This window comes from Haemorhous mexicanus, chromosome 1 (assembly GCF_027477595.1).
Source record: "Haemorhous mexicanus isolate bHaeMex1 chromosome 1, bHaeMex1.pri, whole genome shotgun sequence".
NCBI classification, from domain to species: domain Eukaryota; kingdom Metazoa; phylum Chordata; class Aves; order Passeriformes; family Fringillidae; genus Haemorhous; species Haemorhous mexicanus.
In genome coordinates, this window is record NC_082341.1 from 27,431,888 (window position 1) to 27,452,821 (window position 20,934).

Consider the following 20,934-nt stretch of genomic DNA (forward strand, 5'->3'; position numbering starts at 1 on the left):
ATCCTTCACGGGAGACTATCTATTGTTCACTTGGCAATAAAGTATATAAATTAAACTTTGATTTTCTTGTTTCTCTTTACCATGCTTGGTGTGCTGATATGTCAGGAGAATTTTGCCTTTTTGAAGTTTTGCTGACAGCGTTACAGAACCATTTTCTCTGTAGCACCCTTCTGAAAGTTGCTCTTTTTAAAAACCCTTTTTATAATATATCAATCTTGCTATCTCTGCAAAAAATATTACTCGCCTGAGGGTTTTTATTCTTCTTTCAGTCATGCTGCCAGGGGGCTGATTGTTTCTGATTGCTAAAGTCAAAACTCACTGAAAATGGACTACTTAAGCTGAAGAGTATTTCTCATGAGAATGGCAGGTTTTCCAGTCACCTTACTTGTCTATATTATTTAGTAGCAGTTACTATGTGATGGAGATTATAAAATCATTTGAGCTGGCTGCATTGACACCTTGGGCAGAAAAATAATTCTATTGTTTCAGATTCTGGAATGGCAGTCATAGAATAAAGCATTTGATTGCTTAGTGAAGGGTACAGCATAAAGGATGCAAATGGATATACAGCTGATATACATTGGTCTCTAAAAGCTATATTACCAGCACCAGAATTTCTCACATGAGTCATTTCACCAAATTTTCTTGTTTATATTAGGTAACTGGAAAAAAAAAATCTATATTTAACATTGATGTGAAGACTAATACAAATCCTTTCTGCAATTAAAACATTGTTTTTTCCATTAGATATAAAAATGCCCACTGCATCATTTGTTTAATTTTGACCTCTTTGAAGTATTGATCCTACATCGTATTATCAATTGTTTCACTGCCTTAGGCAAGAGGGTTTCATTCACTTCCCTGCACCAGCCTGATATTGCACAATACTCTGTGGTATCTGAACCTAAGACAGTGCTGGTGATCTAAGTGAATTCAAGAGTGAGTGTAAAGATGATGAGCAAAGTATGCCACTGACTTCCAACTATACTTTTACTGTCTTTTACCATTTATCAGAGCTTTGGCATGACTGTGTCTTTTTTTTACTCAGTAATTTTCTTAACCTTTCCAAAACTTAGGGACTTTCAAAAAGAGTGCCTGGCTGCTATCTGATAGCAACTGATGTACAATAAATTATTCCTTGTATTTAAAGGGTAATGATGTTCCTGCGCTAGGCACAGTGAGGGCTGCATGATGTGAGACTGGAAAAGGAAAGAGTAAAGGCAATTTTTTCTGTGCCAACAATGAGATTGTGCTGCAGCCAACACCTGGGACTGCCTGAGCTGCTGATTTTAAGATTTCTTGTGAAGACGTTCATCGAAGCGTGGATCAAAATCTTAAAGAACCAAAGAAGACCAGACCTGGAAGAGACTGCAAAAAGACTACACTGTCAGTCCCTCTTCCCTAAGCAAGAGCTACTCCAGGTGTGTCACCACTGACAGATGCATTTTTCTAGCCTTTGCCTATAAACCTTTGAAGATGGAGGTGCCACACATGGCCCAAGCAATTTTCTCCAGAGTCTCACTATTCCCAGTATGGAGAAGCCTAGCCTCACTCAGCACTGCTGTGATATGGCTATTATTGCTTCTCCAATATATCCATAACATAGAGAATAGATTGTTCCAGTCTTCCTTATGATGGCTTGTTACATACTCAGAGGCATTTCATTCACATCTTCACCCATATGTCCCTCCTTCAACTAAACAACCCAAGCCTTTCAGTTCTTCCCTGCAACCAGGGAACTCATCATTTTCCTGTTTCACTGCTGGATCATCTCTTGTAAGGAATTATACTCAAAAAAAAGTTTTCTACACTTGGAAAAAAAAAAAGATATTATTTCTAATATCTAATTGAAAAGGTGGAAGCAATTACACGTTCTGTGATAGAATGTTTAAATGGCACAACAAAAACTCAAAAGTAAAATACCATGAAACAAGTTCCTAAACACTAACATAGCAGCAATGACTGTCAGTCTCATTCAGCAAGATATCCTAGTCATTTCATAGCTGAAGTAAAATTGATTAATCAGGCATTGAATGAGAGGGCAGGAAACAGAATCACATCAAAGGGAAGACTAGACTGAAAGAAGACTTTTTGAGTTGAATAAAACATTCTGGGGGATAGGAAAGAAATACATGAGCTAGCAAGAGAATGCCAGATAAAACAAATCAAAGATAATACAATTTTAGAAATGCATCCAGAAGCCTGTGGAAAGAATTATCAAAACATCAGTGATTGACAGAACTCTTGAAAAGTAAAATAATAAATCAAGATTATTTACAAAAATAAATATCAGAAAAAACCCAGGGCAGACAGCATAAAGGTACACATGAGAAAGAAATAGGGGAAGTACTTGGAACAAACAAAGATGTTTTACAGTCTCTCTTTCAGAAATTTTTTTTCCACAGGAATCAAGAGGGATAAACAATATTTCCTGCTCATCTGTTTTTAAAAAAATACACTGGAATGAGTAGCTCCTGCATTCTCATGCATCCTTCTCTCTTGTTTTATACTTTTACTGTAAGTCTGAATCAGTCCAGTTTCCTGTTAGTCTTTGCGCCCATCCTCTACACCACCTGTTTGAAAAATGCATGACTTTTTAGAGATCAGATACCTGCCTGAACCCACAGAAACAGAACAGACATTTGGCATGTATCTTCAAGCAGCTGGGGGAAATCTATTTAAGAAAACAGAGGCTAGGGACTAGCACAGCTTAACAGTGCTCACGTATGAGATGCTTAGTATGATCACCAGCACAGTTTGCATGTGTCACGTCACAGAAAACACTTGAGCTTGGTGATGGATGTAGAAGTGGAAATAGCGTGAACTTCATTTTGAGGTTCGGGTTTATGTAAAAGAATCCACTTATGCATGTTTTACTTTAAACAGATAAAAATGAAAGTATGCATACATAAATAATGATTACCTCAGAGCAGCAGTTTTTCCATTTTTGTGAGTACACGTCACCTGCCTTGTTTGGTACCCAATTTGTATGTCCCAGTATTTGTTCTCCTGTCTATTCTGTCTGTTACGATTCCTCTTCTTCTTAATTAACTCACGAGCCTCAGGATCTCGAACCACTTTTTCTCTGTCCTTTTCCTTGTCTTTGTTCTTCCCTCGTTTCCTCGCTTGCCTTACTTGTCTGGAATGGGGCACCGAGCATGCGCTCCACGGTCCCACATTCAGGCTGTACAGGCTTTCTTCAACAGTGCATGGGCTGGACTGGCACATCTGGAATTCCGTGAGGTTGGGGCAAGCTGACCCGCCGAACTGCGGCGGAGCCACCACGTGCCGAGTGCGATGCTGGAGCCCATTGCCGCAGGTCTTGGAGCACTCGGACCAGGGCGAGAACTCGGCCACGATGCAGTCCTGCCGGCACGGGATGAGGCACGCCTGCTCCTGCCGGGGCTTCGGCTCAAAGTACTCGCAGATGACATCTTCAGCTGGAACTCCATTGGACTTCTGCACGCAGGTGATGTCCCTGGTCTGGATCCCCTCCTCCCCTCTGAGGCACTCCAGGGGCTTCTCGTGGCTGCGGGAGAGGACAGGCCGGCACTGGTTCCAGCTACCTATCTGCCAGTCGTACAGCTCCTTGTGCCAGTCACAGACACGGAAACAGCTCTGCTGGTTGTCCGGCCGCTCGGGCTGCTTGCAGTTCGTGGGCAGCGTGGTCCAGCCCTCCACGTGGGCACACCACACCGCTCGTGTCTGGATGCCTCCTGGGCCGCAGTCATCTCCCATGCATCTCCCCCATGGACCTGGAAAACAAGAGAAGATGCTAACATTGCTCACTCAAGTTATTTCTCTGCCATATTGCAAAAGCAAGCTCTCAGCATTTCCTGTACGTCTAAGAATTTCATCCTTGGAGAAACTTATACTTTGAGAATACAAGCATGGGATAACTCTTCACCTACTGCTTTTATGATTAGAGCTACATTTCACTTTTTATCCCAGACAAACTGACTATTTAATATTGAATAATTCCTGAACATACACATTAATTAATCACATCAGAGAACTATGAACTAAGAAATCACATTCACAACTTAGTTTTTGCTGCCAAGGTAGGAGCGAAAGCTCCTCCCTTGAAGGCATGAATTGGATCTCTCTCATTCACTTGAATAACTTTTCCTGTAATGTTAAATTATTTTCTTCACATTTCTACTGCACTACACTTTATACCTTGATGCCAATTAATATTGTGTTCTCTTCCTTCCATATTGCATGCAAAAATGAGAACAACCACACAATACATTTTGAAAAACAGTGGTGATTTCAAGTAGGCCACTTCTAGTCTTTCCTTTACTACAAACAAAATAAAAATTAAAACCCAGCTAAAAAATGTTTGTTCCACATAATCTGTGATATTATAGCTCTTGAAGACAGAGACATACCAGCTGGTAACTCTTCAAATAACAGAAGCTAGTGAATCACAGAATCATAGAATACTGGATTGGAAGGGATCTCAAGGATCACCTGGTCCAAACTTTCTTGGCAAAAGAACAGTCTAGACAAGATGGCTCAGCACTCTGTCCAACTGTAAGTTAACAGTGTCCAATGTTGAGGAATCTATCTCTTCCTTGGGGAGATTATTCCAACTTCTGGTTGTTCTCATGATAAGAGTTTTGTCTTGTGTCCAATTGGAATGTCCCCAGGAGCTTACACCTAGGAGTAACTTGTTTCTACCATTTTCGTAAATCTCCAAGGTCTACGGTAAATATTTGACATGCAACATGTTGTTATAATAAATGCCAACAAAAATAAATAAAAGGCTATATCCTTGAAAGATGAAGTAGTTGCTTTTTCCATTATTAAAAACAAAAATATTCACCCAGTTCAACATGCAATCCACAAGCCAGAGGTTAAAAAATCCTATATTTTTCAGATTTTTTAAGATCTCCCCTCACACACACAGTGAATTGATTTACCACATAAGAGCAAAAGAATAAGCAATTCAGAAAAAACGCCTGCAACTATTTATCAAAGAAAACTTGTCTATCTGCAGACACCTGACCACACAGAAGACATTTCCTCTGACTGAGGAATTCTCTGTCCTATGAAGAATTTGGGGCCAAGCCACACAATCCTCATTCACCTGAATGACCCCAGTACAAGACTATTTCTGTGAGTAAAGCTGTTGAAGAATCCAGGCTGAAACTTTACTATTTTCAAAGCAGGTTAACAGCATAATTTTGGTTCTGCACAGGAATAAGTGAAATGAACTATGGGAGATACAAATTATTTACAACATCTTCTCACTGAATGACTGGAAGGAATATGTGACCACATCTTATTACTGATTCCCATGAGCTTTAAAACTCTCATTGCCTTCCACACAATTTTCAACTGTTCATCCAACATTAACTTCAGTACCAGTTTGGGAATGGGCTGATGACAGGCTATGCACTTAGCCTCTGCTCCTCACTGTCTCTTTTTTTAAGTGAACACTGTGGCTGAACAGTTCACTTGTCGTTTTAAAACCCTGAGAATGAGCACTAGCCAGCTAGAAAATAGCCATAGCAGCTGGCAGATTCAGCCCATGGAAAACCCCCCACATTTTTTTGCAAATAAAGTTTGAATTATAGTTGCCAAGATCTATCTAGCTATCCAGAAAAAATAATGCATATTAAATATAAACACATTTCAATTTCCATTTCAGCAAGACTTTGTCTCTAACCAGCCTTCCACAAATTACATAATTATTGCTGCATTTAATTTGGGTGTATTTACACTAAGTTGAGAGATGCCATTTCCTCAAAACACCACTTTGAACACCTGCCATTTTTAAAAAAAATAAAGACTGCAGAAAATGTTCAATTAGAGCAGAGATACAAAAACCACTCATGATTGAAATAAATTGCTCATCTTGCAAACTACAAATTACTACCTTACGATGTCATTACACCTTGTGGATGGTTTGTGTGTTCAATGAAAAAATCCCTTTTTCTAAAGATCAAGTCGTTACTGTACCCCAGATCAAAAATTTGCCCACTTGGGACTCTATCACATCTCTATTCATCCATAGTCAAAAAACCATACTGTACCTAAAAAACATGCTTGTTTTTAAAAAAAAATCTTCAATCCAATTCTAAGGCAGGTTTACACTATTGAAAATTGTAAGAATCTCAGTCTTGATGCAGTAAATACTGCCTTTGGAAACGTAAATATGAACAAAAACTGTTATGCGATTGTGCTAACTGGACAAAAAATATGTTCTTTCATTAGATTATAAATATGTCGTTTTTAGAACTGAATACAAAACAATGATGAGATGCACAGATAGGCTCATGCAGAAAATTGCCTTATTTTGCTCGTCCTGTGAAGTCGTAAAACATTTTATTAAATCATTACAGGTGAGTACCAACAAATCACATTTATGCAACCCTTTGAGCAGACATGCACATGAATTCCTGCTGCTCAGTAATTCATGTGCATGTTGACACAGAGCTCTTAGGGATGTATCTGACCCTCCCTCTTATCTACATTAGGCTGATTTTTAAGTTTAAAGACAAAATAACCCACTTAGAGAAAAAGACCACAAGTAAAAAAAAAAGCTTAAATTTTCACTCTACTCCACACTTCTTTACACGACTATGACAGGGTCTAAAAGGGAACCACAGCTTTGAGGCAATAATCTGTTTAGGCTTTGTCCTCAGTGAGCTTCCTCAAAAAACTAAAGTGTTTCCGCACTTGGCCAAACCAAATTTCATTTGCACAGAAAGTTAAAATTTGGGGCAGGGGGCAGGTGTTAAAGAAAAAGCAGAAAACAAAACAAAACAAAACACAAATACATAATTCTTCTCTGTCCTGTAAGCCTCTTCCCTGCCCTCTAAGTCTTCGCTGATTTTAAATGACAGGAAACTGTCCCGTGGTGTTTGGCCTCCAGAAATGCCTCTGGCCCTGCAGTCCTGGCCATGCACTCCCTCCATACCCTCCTCTCACTCAAATGGTTTCTCTTTCCTGTGCTCAGGGTCACAGGATATTCTTAGTTGGAAGGAACTCACAAGGATAATCAAGTCCAGCTCTTCTGGGAATGGTCTCTCTGGGGATCAAGCCCACAGCCTTGGTGTTATCAGCACCATGCTCTAACCAACTCCTGGTTTGTGTTTCTTTTAACCTGGAACGCTTTAATCACAAACCTAAAAACCTTTTTTTTTTTTATGTCTATGTGATAGAATCAAGGATGAATATTTGGTTTTTAAGGCATGCTCTAATATGTACAGGAACAAAAGAATTAGTTGGCATCATTCTTCACAACCAGCTACACTTCCCGTTGAGATTATGGAATATATAGAAAAATAAAAACATAGAGAAAAAAGACCTCAACCCTAACACTTCCACACTCAGCAGTCATTAAGAACAAGAGTATCAAGCTAATTTCCAATTAATACATTTCAAAACACCTATGAATATCCAAGCAATTTCAACAGCTTAATTAATTCATCTTATTTAGGATGAAGGAGAATTGATATTTCATTTATTTCTTTAGTTTTTAAAGAATAAAATATTATAATTTCATTTATTTCTAGCTGTATTAATAGAAACTTGCTTTCACCAAAATTACACTGAGAAATACCAATTTTTTTTTTCTTTTGAAAACAATTTCTGCCATCCACATTAACCAATATTCCTGTTGTTTTTCAGTTGTGCCTTTGAAATCTTCAGTTAAGTTACCCACATTTCCCTGTACCCACAAGTCACTGTTGTCAACCTCTAGCACTTGCTGAGGAATGTTGTTGCTATGTATCTGTATGTGAACATCACAAAAAGAGAGGGACAGGCTTCTCTCCAATTTTCCTTACAACGACCCATCTCCCTCCCAATTATCAAGAGCCTAAAATAATTCACTTCTAACTTAAGTGGCCCCAAAAACATTGCAAGCTTCAAGGTGAGGCATGGTTGACCTTTTAAATTAATTACAGGAAAACAGGAAAATAAATGTCTCTGAACTGAGTAAAGGGGCTTTGTGACTTTTCCAAAAAATCAAAGACATCAATCTTTGTATTGCTAATCCACTTTAAAGTTTTGAATGATTCTCACAAGTATTAGAAAATCACACAGAGGTTACCTGTGCTATGCTTTTTATATTGTGTCACTATTATGGATAGTACATTTACCGCTGTACTGTTAAATATGAAATTTTGGGATAAAATTCATTTCACAGAAACTAAAGTAGCATACATATGCAATTCAGAATGAAAGAGTTCAGCAGAACACAGTGCAGAGTCTCACCTACCATTACTTAAAGGCTGCAGGAGGTGGGGGATGGCTGCTCTTTCACAAATCTTCAGCTGATGTTAAGCACTAGTAACAACAAGAAAGTCTTTAGGAAACCTGTCAAGCCTAATCAAGGCTTTATATAATATTTTAATTTGGCCTTTATGAATATTCTTTAGGTTCTCTCCTTCCCAGTGAAGCAGTCTTCACACAGACACTCTGCCATCCCTGCTGTGTGCTGACCCAGACCCGCCTTGCCAATGGGATGCACGTGCGCTCAAACCATTTCACACAGGGGTAAAAAGGCTGCGGCTGTGATTGCAAAATAGCTTCTCTTTGGATTTGTTCTAAACATACTCAGATGAAAGAATCATACTTTGCCTGTAGTGAGCTGAACTTTTTTCATGAAAATACTATCATTTATCCACTCTTTATTTAATCAGTGTTTCACAAACGGCAGCTACAGAAATAAATAGGAAGCTTGCTTCTTTTTGTTCTGGGAGTTGTCACTGAAGTCTTACTGAGTTTAAAATGTCATTTGTAATTCTTTGTCTTCTAAAGAGATTACTGTAAAATACAATATTAAGATTCCCTCTAAGCTTCTGAAGGATTAAGATTTATTTTTTTAGAGAGCAGGAACATAAGTGAATTAACCATTCCTGCAAGTTTTTTCTGAAATTTCAGGGACTGATCACAATGGAGTCAAAAACTGAAAACTAAACCCCCATGAAAGCACTGACAGTTTTGCAGCTGAGAACAAAGTAAGCTATCATTGTGTTTAATATAGTATATTTAATATAGTAAATTTTAATACTGTTTCAGGTATTAAAATTATCTCTGTTTTAAAAAGAACTTACTTTGAACTCTGATCCAGGACAAATAAGGCTATGTGAAAATCCCTTGAGCTCTTCTCCTCATACAAAGACAAAGAAAGACAAAATAATCCCCCAACTATCCTCAAACATGAAACTCCAAACACATCTTAAAGCATTGAGGAAGACATTACTTGCATTTTTAACAAATAAGGGTTGCACTGATTTCAACTGAATTTTGCTGTACTTTCCATGAGAATGGGTTTTGACCCATTTTGTGTTACTGGTTTGGTGCCTGTAAGTAGCATTAATAGTTTAATGCCAGGGAGAGAGACTCAGACTGCATGAGACAATGAGCAGCTTAGTTTTCAGTATTTTGAGAGGATTGTATTTAATGGGACTATTGAGAGACTGATTAACAAAACTCTACTTTTTCTAAGTTCAGAAACAAGCTAACCTTACCTAATATTGGAGACCTCAAATTTCTTTGTATCATGAAAAGGTTGTGAAGAGGGCAAAAAAGGTTAACTGGGTGATCCAGGGCTGAGTCAGAAGAACACAAGTATTACAAGATAGAGTTCAATCCTAAGCAGTAAATCTCAAGAGAGGTCAAAAAGACACAGATCAAGAAGTATTTGAAGGACTCAGAAAATGACCCTGAATACAAACTGCAGCATAGTGGAGCTGGTCAGAGAGCTGGATGAACAGCAGGTCACTAAGAATACTGCAGATTCAGAGCTTTGCCAAAATCACATGCAGATTTGCTTGGCTGAATTAATATATAATAAGCACACCTGTAACTTGGTACAGTATACCTGTATTATTTATATTTGCTTTACACAAAGGAAAAACAACCACTGCTGCAACAAAGTATTTATATCACAGGCAGTAGCTAATTGTGGAAGTCTAGACAGGGAACAATCTCACCGATACAGACACACTGCCTGTCACACTGGCAAAAGGTAATACAGCAAAATGCTGGAATTCTAGATCAATTACTGGTAACTTCTTTTTATTTTTTTTTCCTTTTTTTTCTTTTTTTTTTAATGCAGAGTCTGTCATGCTGCCAACACCACATGCTGGCCGCATTTGGACAGACAGATTCTGTAATTTATACTACTGGGAGTGCCAGCACAGTAGAAGAGCACTGATAGACAAAACCTTATTTTTGCATCTTTCCCAGCCATGGCAGGACTCCCTGGGTGCTGTATCACTTGCTGCCTGCTCTGTTTGCCAGCAAATTTTCCCCTCCAGGAGTGCTATGGATCACCTTGACTGCCATTTCTATTTAATGCTTTTGTCTTTCTTGGCTCCTCTTTCAGAGGTTGAAAAGAACATGCAAGGCAGTGTCTGCATCAAAGAAAAGGGATTTAGAATATAGAAGAGAGATAAAACCAGAAAGGATTCTTAACATAATAAAACATAACACCTGTGATTCAGAGGAATACAATGAAGTACTGAATATGCTTACAAATTATTTAACTCTTTAATCAAATTTATTTTCTAATAGCATAAGGAAGAGTGTAAGCCTCAATGCAATTCCAAGAATTTCAGAATCTGAAGAACAAGTTTTTGAAATTTCTCAAATTAAAAATGAAATAATAAAAAATACCATTAAAAAGTAATGTAAATAAAACTAATTTATAAATTGCACATTGTTTCCCCAGCTTTCCAGAGTACTTCAAACAGTGGAATAAAGGAAAATCAAAGCATATAAAAATCAGCTGCTTAGTTATCTTTTTAGGTGTGCATATAATTATTAAGGCACTTAATAAAATGTGGGCCCTTTAATTTTTTTTCCTGTATTAATATCCATTGGGAAAATACATTCACACATGATTCTGATACTATTCACAGTATGGTAATTAACATTATCCATCTGTTTTCCAATTTCTCTAAAAATCATAAATGTAACACACACAATACAAACCTAGGCGTAACCACACCATTTTAAGTTCTGACATCAACATCACAAAAGGCATAACACTTATTCAGTGTTTCCCTAACAGCATTGTCATATTGGAACCTCACAATTACTAGAGCCAAATATTTATTTTCCTCCAGCAAAGAAAAAATTAAATTTTGTACATCAGAAAACTGGTGAGCCTAAGACAAGGTTGTATATTCCCTAACAAAAGTGTTGAGTGCAACATGCTTTCCCAGTGTTGATGTGTTTTCTTGTGCTGTAACTCATGGCAGTTTTAACACCACATTTCACTTGGTAGAGAGGTTATTTGGCTGGTCTGCGTTTTTTCTGTGCTTTAATATTGTGACAACTAGAATAGATATTGACTTTTTTTCCATTTGTTATAAACACTGAGAGGCTAAAAATATCTATTTCAACAGTACAAAAAAAAAAAAAAACAGGAAAGGAAAACAAACATAAAGAAATTAAATTTTCTCAAAATTTTTCTCCTAATATAATGCTAGTTCTTCATCTGCCCTAGACAACCAGGGCTGAGAACCTAATTCAATACTTATATTAAAAAACCCTCAACCACCTTCTTATATTTGTCACTGTTTAATATTTATTTTGTTGCTCTGGCTGTACATATTGAATTTTTAAAATAAACTGCATCAGGATCCACACTTTTCATAACACATTTCTGCCCAAAGTAATTTGACTGTACAGTGGCGTAACACACTGGAAATTGCTATCTGCACCGAAGCTATCGAGAGCCTTCAGCTTGCAGTACCAGTGCAACATGTTTTTCTGAAGTATATACTGGCACATAAACAAACATGAAAGGTTGACAGCTCACTGTGCAGAACACTTCTGGCGTTGTGCTGTTGTTATCACCTGGAAAAAAATCCTCTCCTTCAGGCTTATTAAAAACTTAAGCTAATTCCCAAAACATTATTCAGTTTTAAAACAGTTCTTTTTCCAAATTTCTTTAGCACAAATTTCTCTCACTGTTCATTTTCCCTTTACATAGTATAGCAGTAGCAGACAAAATGAATATTAAATGAACACACAAAAGGAATATTTAATTGAAGCAGCATGGTTTAAAGAAAAATAGAGCTTCTATGTTCTACAAAGCAATTACATTGCTTTGAGCCTCTAGTCATGTTGGAATAAATACTTCTGATATTGAATACTGTTTCTTCTAGCCAACAGTCTGTTTACATATAAAGCTGGTTCATGAATGTTTCTTAGTTTCATTAGAGGTTGTGTTAAACCACCCTAACATATTCCTCACATTGCTCTCCTCATGTTGCCTCTCTAGTCACGCTGGTGGCTGAAAAGCAGATAACACTCTTCTGACAAAATGATGATTCTCATACATAGCAAACAGTCTTGCAGGCTTTGTAAGATGGATGAAAGGTTTTATTAACCTTTGCTTGTATCTCTGCCACACGTCTGTTTTGGTTTTCTTCTGATCATGCACAGTTGAAAGCTGCTCTGCCTCTCCCCTGTGAGGCAGCTGCATCGAGACAGGCCAAAGACCTACCTACCCCAGCAACAAAGAACTGGAGCTTGAAGAAGGTATAGAAATATGATGACCAAATATGATGTCTTCCCTGGTACCCTCCCAGCTTCCCATCAATTCCAGCTCACACACCACAGCAGACATGGTGGTAGAAACTTTCTCATTTAAATAATAGTTGTACACGGACATCAGATAAAGAAAATCCATGTGTTCCACCACCTTCTAAGATCAGTTTTAGAACTCATATTAGAAACTCCTAAATTTACTGTTCTTTTTGCCATGCTACCAGAATGTAATGATAAAAATGCACAGAAATACCAGAAACTTAATGATAGAAAGCAAATGGAATGAACCTATTTTTTTCATATATAGTGGGCAAAGAAAAACTGAACAAAAGCCAATCCCATGAACAGCAGGGCCAATTGCAAGTAAATCCATGAAATCAGCAGTTACTCCCAATTATTATTCAGACTGTAATATTGTGTAAATATTATCACTTTACAGTGAAAGCCCTATAATAATATGTGTAACAAAAAACATCACCATGAATTATTCTTATCTATGTCCCTGTAGACTTTTACAGCTCCGTCTCTGTCAGAGAGAGAGATCTCTCTGATTTTAAGAGATAGGTTACTCAGAAAATCAATTCAGAATCCAATGCCTAGTAAAGAGGAGGATTTGATTTGTATAGATTAAGATGAAGTTTTCTCCTTGATTTTGAACAAAGATTCACTGTTTTCTTCCTGTAAGCATCTTATATTCATTTTATCCACAAATCTTAAAGCAAATTTTAACCAAAACTGCTGAGATAACATCTCACATAATCTGAAAATCGCATTGTCAATGAGTGTTCAAACTAGCCATATGAGGAAATGCAGATTTTTGGACTAATTTAACTAATAGCTTGCTTGCTCTCCACTTTTCATCAGAATGAATCCCAACTAAATCTATTGTAAACACACTACTAGTCTTTGTCATGACATTTCAGGCATCAGCATGTGTTGCAGAACCAATTTCTCGCTAATGTTAGAAGAGTTTATTTTTGTGCAGTCTCATGTAATCTAATGATAATTAGTCATATTGAACAGGTAATGGAGACTTGAAATCAGATTAAATTTCTCTCATAAATAATTTTGCAATTCAGTTTGTTAAATGCGATTTTCTTTAGTGCACACAGATGCCTTAAAAAAAAAAAAAAGAGTATTTCTGTTTCAATTTTCATCAAGACCAAGTGAATGCTTTTATTTTTCTGCCTCTGTTTCATTTTCTGCCCTTTGATTTCTTTCCCTTGTTCATCATAGCCTCCTGCTGTGGTGCTGATGGCCAGAAGTGCTAGTTGTGAGGCTGCTGCAAACACAGGGTACGCCCGTCAGCACAGGCCATCATGCTTGTGCCAGCCCAGTGGTTTGTAATTCCAGGCTCTGCTCACATTAGCCAAGGGCAACCAAGTCAAAACCCTCCTCCACTGAGAAATGAAGAAATTCACTCATACAGCTTTTCAGAAACTGGCTACAGCTTTTCAGCTAGGCTACTAGAACCAGAAATCAGAAATTAAACCTAGTGGTTTTGCACACTGAATTGTTTAAAAGGTCAGACTTCCTACAAGGCATGATGTCAGACAAGGTAGCCAGAAGCTGATTATAAGAAAACACTACAGTGCAGCTGTATGAAGTCATAAAGAGATTTAGATACTCAGTCTCACTACTACTAGCCTGCAGGATGATCTATGTACACCACTTCTGTCACCTTGCACTTCTGCTTCTTCAGTATAAGGCAAGAAGAACAAAATGAATTTTTAAAGCCCATTATAGGTATTAGCAAAAAACTGTGTGCAATAAGTAAATAGCAGTAAGAATACATGTTCTGTCATTTTGTCTCTGGAAGCACACAGTTTACTCAACATCTTTCCCTGGAGTTTTGCTCTAAATCCCAGTTGTGTTGAACAGTGTGTTTTAATAAAAAAGCAAGAAGCTCAGATGATAAACTAATACTTTTCCTTACTCTTGACAGAAATCTTATTCATAGAGCACAGCATGTATACTTCTCATCTTTGTCTTCCCTCTGACTCCTTGGCCACAAGAGAGTTAATACAGATTTTCAAAGATCAAATAAGAAGGTTTCTCATATCTCTGGATTCTTTATACCATTCTTTGCCACTAATGGAATGAAATAAAATAGCAGATCTGAACTTAATGAATATCACTTAAATAATGCAACGGACCTGTCATCCTTTTGGCTTTCTTCTAATTCATTGGAGCAAAAAAAGCTTAATGAAATTGCATATACAGAAAATTATGCAAAGGGTCAAATGTATATAATTATTTACCTTTAAATATTTCATTATTTAAATTGCCTCATTTTTGGGCTGAAATAACAATTCAGTCATAACTCTTCTGAAGTGCACTAAGACTTTATGTCTTGCTGAGATATATTCTCCCAAGCAGAGATATACCCTCTGTTCATTTATTATTCATTATCATCTGCATTTTGCCAAATTCCTTTGAAACACATTTTCCATTTAAAATGGCATCTTTCCCTTAAAACTGTGGTGCATTCATCATACAGACATGGTACTCAAAACTCTGTGAATGCAAGGCAACTAAGTCTTGTGGATATGCTCAAAATACAGGTGCCACTGTATATCAGAGAAGAATAGATCTCTATTAGGTTTGAAGAAATCTCATCAGGACCATATGACACCTGTCACTGCAATGTCTTCATCTGACTGCCCTGTAATCAATCATTTTCATTCAGACAGAACTGGGAGAAATAATTAGTTCAAGAAAGTGACTATTACTTAGTCACTTATTTCCATCTGGTAAATGTGTTGCAAAATTGTATTAAATAAGTGGTTTTGTCTATTTTTGTGATATTGGAAAAATATCTAAAAGAAAAAAAACCTGTTGTGTAAGTACTTTTCTCAATTTTTGTTTTAAAAATAATTAATATGAAATATTAGTGCAGGCAGTTATTTCAGTACCTTAGACTATATCATAACATTGACTTTTGAGCAGAAATCTCCATTAATCACAGCAGGGACTGCTGCTTAAAAATACATGAACTTGAGCTGATGTTATCACACTGATCTATCACAAGAACCCAAGATGTCCTATTTAAAATGCAATGAATCACTGTTACAGAAAAATTAAATTTACACAAGTATTTTAAGGACTGCACCAGAATACTCTCAGAAATATCTAGAAGATATAGTAAAATTCCTCTCAGCTATCAAAGAAACAAAAACACAGAAGCCAACCTTTGCTTTAGTCTTTTCTCCTAGCATAAAACCCACTTACCTTTCCACTGCCAGTACTACCTTTGAATTTCAGAGTTACTTCACAAAGGTTATTTTATAAGTAACAGCAGAATCTTTTAGCAGATATTAAAAGAATTTTTTCTCTTTCTCTTGACAGGAAACTTTTTTCTTTAACGTCACCTTGGAAGGATTTAGTTGATTTGGTTGGATTTATTTACTTGATTAACTTGGAATGATTTATTTGACTAGTATATTGGGAAACCTCCCAGTTCAGAGAAGGTGAGAGGCAAAGAATGTATTAGGAGACTTCACACATGCAAAGCTACACAGTATCAGGGCAAACTGCATGTTTGTCCCCAGAAAGGCAAAAACAAGAAATTAATTTTTGTCTTTTCTAATAATCTGCTACTTCTTTGAAAACTGTGCCAAAGCAGTGAATTTAGCAGTGAGGGATGTCATTGATTAATCCTCTGATACTACTTTCTGCCACTACTATTATCCTGTTAGATCCTCATTCAGCCTTCAAGTAACCTGCAAACCTTAGATTTTCATCAGACATTGTTAAAGTAAAATTTGACATAACATGTACCATGAGGTAGTAATCAGATTTTTACCAAAGGAATTCTTTCAGGTTTAATTTTTGAAAGAAAAAAAAATTAATAAAAATTCTGACAACACACAGGTCCGGCAGAAATCTAGTGGAGATATTAAAAAAAGCTCTACAGGAAAGAGGAATCCTTCCAGGGAATTTAGCATAAAGTAAAACATAGTAGGCAGGTGGCAGTTATAACTGCTATTAAAATAAGTAGAGAGAGGGAGAAAGGAAATAATCCTTTGGTTTCTGCTCTTCCAGAAAGCCAGCCACAATTCTAGAAGCTCATCCAGTAAAGATAATAGACCACACAATATTTCTTCTATCAAGTATACCTCTGAGAAAGGCATGTAAATGTAAAGCAAGCAATATTCACATCACTACAGGACTTTTAAAGGCACCCATTATACTTAACAAAGAATGTTTTAAATTTGATCTTGACTGTTGCCCAATTCTCATGGTCAGCAGAAACTTAGGGACCATTTCATCAACTGCTGAGATAAAACTTGGCAGTACTGCATGTTCCACAAAATAGGAAGACCTGAAGGAAGGGTGCAAAGAGGATGGAGCCAGGCTCCTTCCAGTGGGGCCCAGTGACAGGACCAGGGGTAACAGGCACCACCTGAAACACAGGAGGTTCCCCTTGGTTCCCCTTGGCAAGTTTTGGCTGGAATAGAGTTAATTTCCTTCAAAGTTCATAGTAGTTCACACGGGGTTACATTTTGGATTTGTGCTGACAATAGTGCTGATAATCTGGAGATGTTTCCATTATTACTGAGCAGTGTTTACACAGACTCAAAGCCTTTTCTGCTCTTTACACCATCCTACCAGCAAAGAGACTGGAAGTGCACAAGTTGTTGGGTGGGAAGACAGCTGGGACATGTGAACCCAAAAGATCCAAGGGACATTCCACACTATAATGCTCAGCATTAGGAGCTGAACTTTGATGATCCCAGTGGGTCCCTTCCATCTCAATATATTCTGTGATTCTGTGATATATTACTGGGGAAGAGAGAAGCACAGAATGCTCAGAACGATGGTGTCTGTCTTCCCAAGTCTTCAACCCTCACTTATGACAGAGCCCTGCTTCCCTGGAGATGGCAGAACAACTTCCTGCCCATGGGAAGAGGTGAATGAATGAATCCTTGTTTTGCTTTGCTTGTGCATGTGACTTTTGCTTTACCTATTAATATGTCTTTATTTTTCAACCCATGAATTTTCTCACTTTTCTCCTTCCAACTCTCTGCCCCATCTCAACAGGCAAAGGAAGCGAGCTGCTGTGCGGGGCTTAGGTGCCAGCTGGGGTTAAACCTTGACAGTCACGAAACTCTTTTACTGTGAGGGGGACTGAGCACTAGAACTGGGTATCCAGAGATGACAGGGAGTCTCCATCCTCAGAGATACTTAAAAGCTGTCCTGAACAACTGACTCCAGGTAGCCCTGTTTGAGCAGAATATTTGGACAATGTGACCTCTGCTGCTCCCTTCCAACTCACCCATTCTGTGATTCTGAGAACCACACATATTGAAACACGCAATCTGAAACTCGAAAGTCACAAAGGCAGTATTTGGTTATGTATTTTCCAGAATCTCTTCAATTTTCTAACTTCACTATGCCAAAGGTTAAAGCACTATATGAATTTTTAAAGACATTATGCATTTATAAAAGTAGACAGCAAGAAAATGCTCTCTGTTAAGGTTTGGAATCCATGAATCATTGGTCTTTTTATAAAATCTGTACCTTTCTAGAAATGGCTATTTAATTCTATGCCACAGAGTCTGCATCAGAAAGCTGACAGGAAGAACAATTTATTATGAAAACCATCTATAGAATTTAAAACTTAACTAACAGACAATTACCATAAACTTAAATGTGCAACATGTACTCACACTCCATTAAATATTAACTACATTAGAATCTAATTCCTAAATGGTTTTTGTAATTATTACATCCAGTTGAGTAGAGAAAGAAATGTGACAGATACAAAACGGCAGAAAAAATTTAAAATTATACATTGAAAAATCTTAATAATGCACTTTTTATGGTTTACCACAAATGCTAAATCTCATAGTTTAAGATTCATTGAGCAATGTATACTTCTATTCATTTCAAAAAGCTCTCCAGTACCTCAAAATATTAGAAAAATACTCATTTTCTAAACAGTGAAGGATCAGTCCTTTTGCAAATTTGATTTAAGACAGAAAATTATTGAGATAATAATTTTCCACAGAATTCAGGTCATCAAAGCTGCTGAAATGATGCTATGCTATCAGGTCAATCAAATTTCTAGGTAGGTAAATAGTTTACTTCACATTCTTCAGTTTTGCTAATGACTGATTATACCTGAATGCCTTTTGTAACTTAAAACAGAACTTCAAGAAAGAGGGAAAGTCCAAAAGTGTCATTTTATGGTATGACAGTATTCTATTAAAGGCCATTCCAGAAGGCAACAGTACCTTAGTGGGAAGCTATTGTTGCACATCCCAAGAAGTCTCACTAAGTTAAATAACAAATCTTATCCTTTTAAAAGACTGAGATAACATTATACCACTTTAGCACATCTCCTTGGCTACATCACTTAGGAAATTAGAAATGTCATTCTCTATTTTAATTCACCTTCAGGAAAGAAGGTTAACTCATTGGCAAGGAAATTTTAACAGGTCAGATCTTTCAAAATCAATAATGAACTGCACTGGAGATATCTTTCCAAAGGGATAACTTCAATTAAAACAGCTCTCACCAGAGATAATGAGTAGAGAAGGAAGGTTAGTGTTGGACAAAGAAACACTGGCCCCCTTGCCAAGTACGTGATGCAAAGATACTTATCAGCCTGAATTATGCAGAAATATCTTCAAAAGGCCCTGAAAAACAGAAAGGTCATTTTGTCTCAAGGAGACTCTCTACAAAGGGGTAAGAGTGACTAAGAACCTTTCCTAATAATTTTTAAAAACTTATCAACATCAAAATGTTTACTGGGTTCAGAAACAAAGAAAAAAACCTGTTATGGGAATTTCAATGTCACAAAGGACATTGACAGCGATCATATGGCCACTGTTTATTTTTCTGGAGGATGTACAATAGGTAATTATCCATCCAGGCTACATTAGCAGTCATAAAATCTCTCTCACCTTCTTCAGATGCACTATGGAAAAAGCAATGTGTTCAAGCAGGGACACATCTGAATTTCGCCGAAGTCTCCATCCTAATGTAAAATTTGACTCAATTCCAATTTTACTGAAGAACTGGAGAAGCTCTTGCTTCCTTTTAAAATATAAAATTTATGACTGGATAACAACAACTGCCTCATGGGGAAGTATAATAAAACAATTATAAATCAAATGCAGAAGCCTAAATTTGTCTACCTTGACCTCATTATTGAATTTTTTATTCCAGTGCCTTTTTGTCCCTCTTCTTACTTTATAATAGCACTATTTAGGATGCTTCTTTTCCTTGAAGTGAGAAATAGCCACAGTCATCTAGACAATGGTCACACTTTAAGAAGGGCACATTTATTTGTTCAACAGTAGGTTATTGCAAGCAAAGGAAAGCTCAAGCCTGTATGAGCTGAAACACTGAAAGAAACAAAAGTCAGCTGGGTAGCAAAGAGAATAAAATATACTCCCAACCACAGGAATCTTATTATTATATGCAAATCACAGCACTCTGTTTAATTAGTAAGCTCTGCATTTTTCCTTCCAGTTTAGATTTTTAAAGGCAAAGAAGATATTCCAGAAAAATAAGAAACACGACTTCATGCCAGTCAAACAGAATTTCCCCAGTTTAGCATAGGACCATGTATTTCTATCTTATCAGGCAGGGCGTTGTAAAATAGAAAAGGAACTCAAATCAGAAAGGAGACTTCTTTCTTTCAACCATTCAAACAAATCACCAGGAAGACAGAATTCTCTCCCTAGAAACTTTGAGAATGAAACTAGATGCTGTCCTGGAAGATGCATTCAATTACTTATGTTCATTCTATTTTTCTAAGATTCAAACACACCTGACCTTTCTGTGCCAGATGTTGTGTGATTCCAGAGACTTGGAGTGTCCAGGTGCTACTCCACAGAGCTCACAGGCCGGACTGGGCTCAGGAGATACCTTGGCTACATTGAGATATGTACAATGCACATGCAGAATAAACAACTTGATGACTGTAAGTGTGTTAGTTGGACTGAATTTTTTCTTTGATTGTTTGCTTTGCTGGGCTTTCCAGGGAATGTTTATGCCAAACAGAAAAAGGGAAAACTGGAGAGAAGAGCCAGTAAGAAGTGTGAGTGGAACTTAGGCAAAAAGAAACATCTCAACAGTTAACCAGAAAAGGAAAAAGAAATAAAAACAGTGGATTTCACAAACAAACCCCCCATAATTTAGTTATTTCTGAAGCTGCTACTGCAGGTAGCAAGTCTTCAACTGTCTCAAAATCTACTTGCTTCAGTTAGGCAGGAATTTTTAATCATTTTCAAAACTGATAGTAAGTGTGCAATCCACACAAATTAGCGCAGTATTTTGTTGCAGAACACCTAAAGACGTTCACACAAGCATTTGCTCACTGAGCCCTGACCCCCTGCTGGCAGACACCCAGCCTGACCAGTGCTGGCAGTGCAGGCACACTGCCCACCCCCGCCCGGC

At 37.3% G+C, this 20,934-nt stretch overlaps 1 protein-coding gene across 1 annotated transcript in view; it reads right to left on the reverse strand.

Annotated features, from left to right (window-relative positions):
- THSD7A (thrombospondin type 1 domain containing 7A) overlaps nucleotides 1-20,934 on the reverse strand; it is a 266,296-nt gene that overhangs the window by 114,327 nt on the left and 131,035 nt on the right. Inside the window, exon 4 of the mRNA XM_059843888.1 lies at nucleotides 2,924-3,755. Coding sequence (XP_059699871.1) covers nucleotides 2,924-3,755 — 832 coding nt within the window. The remainder of the gene's footprint in view (nucleotides 1-2,923; nucleotides 3,756-20,934) is intronic.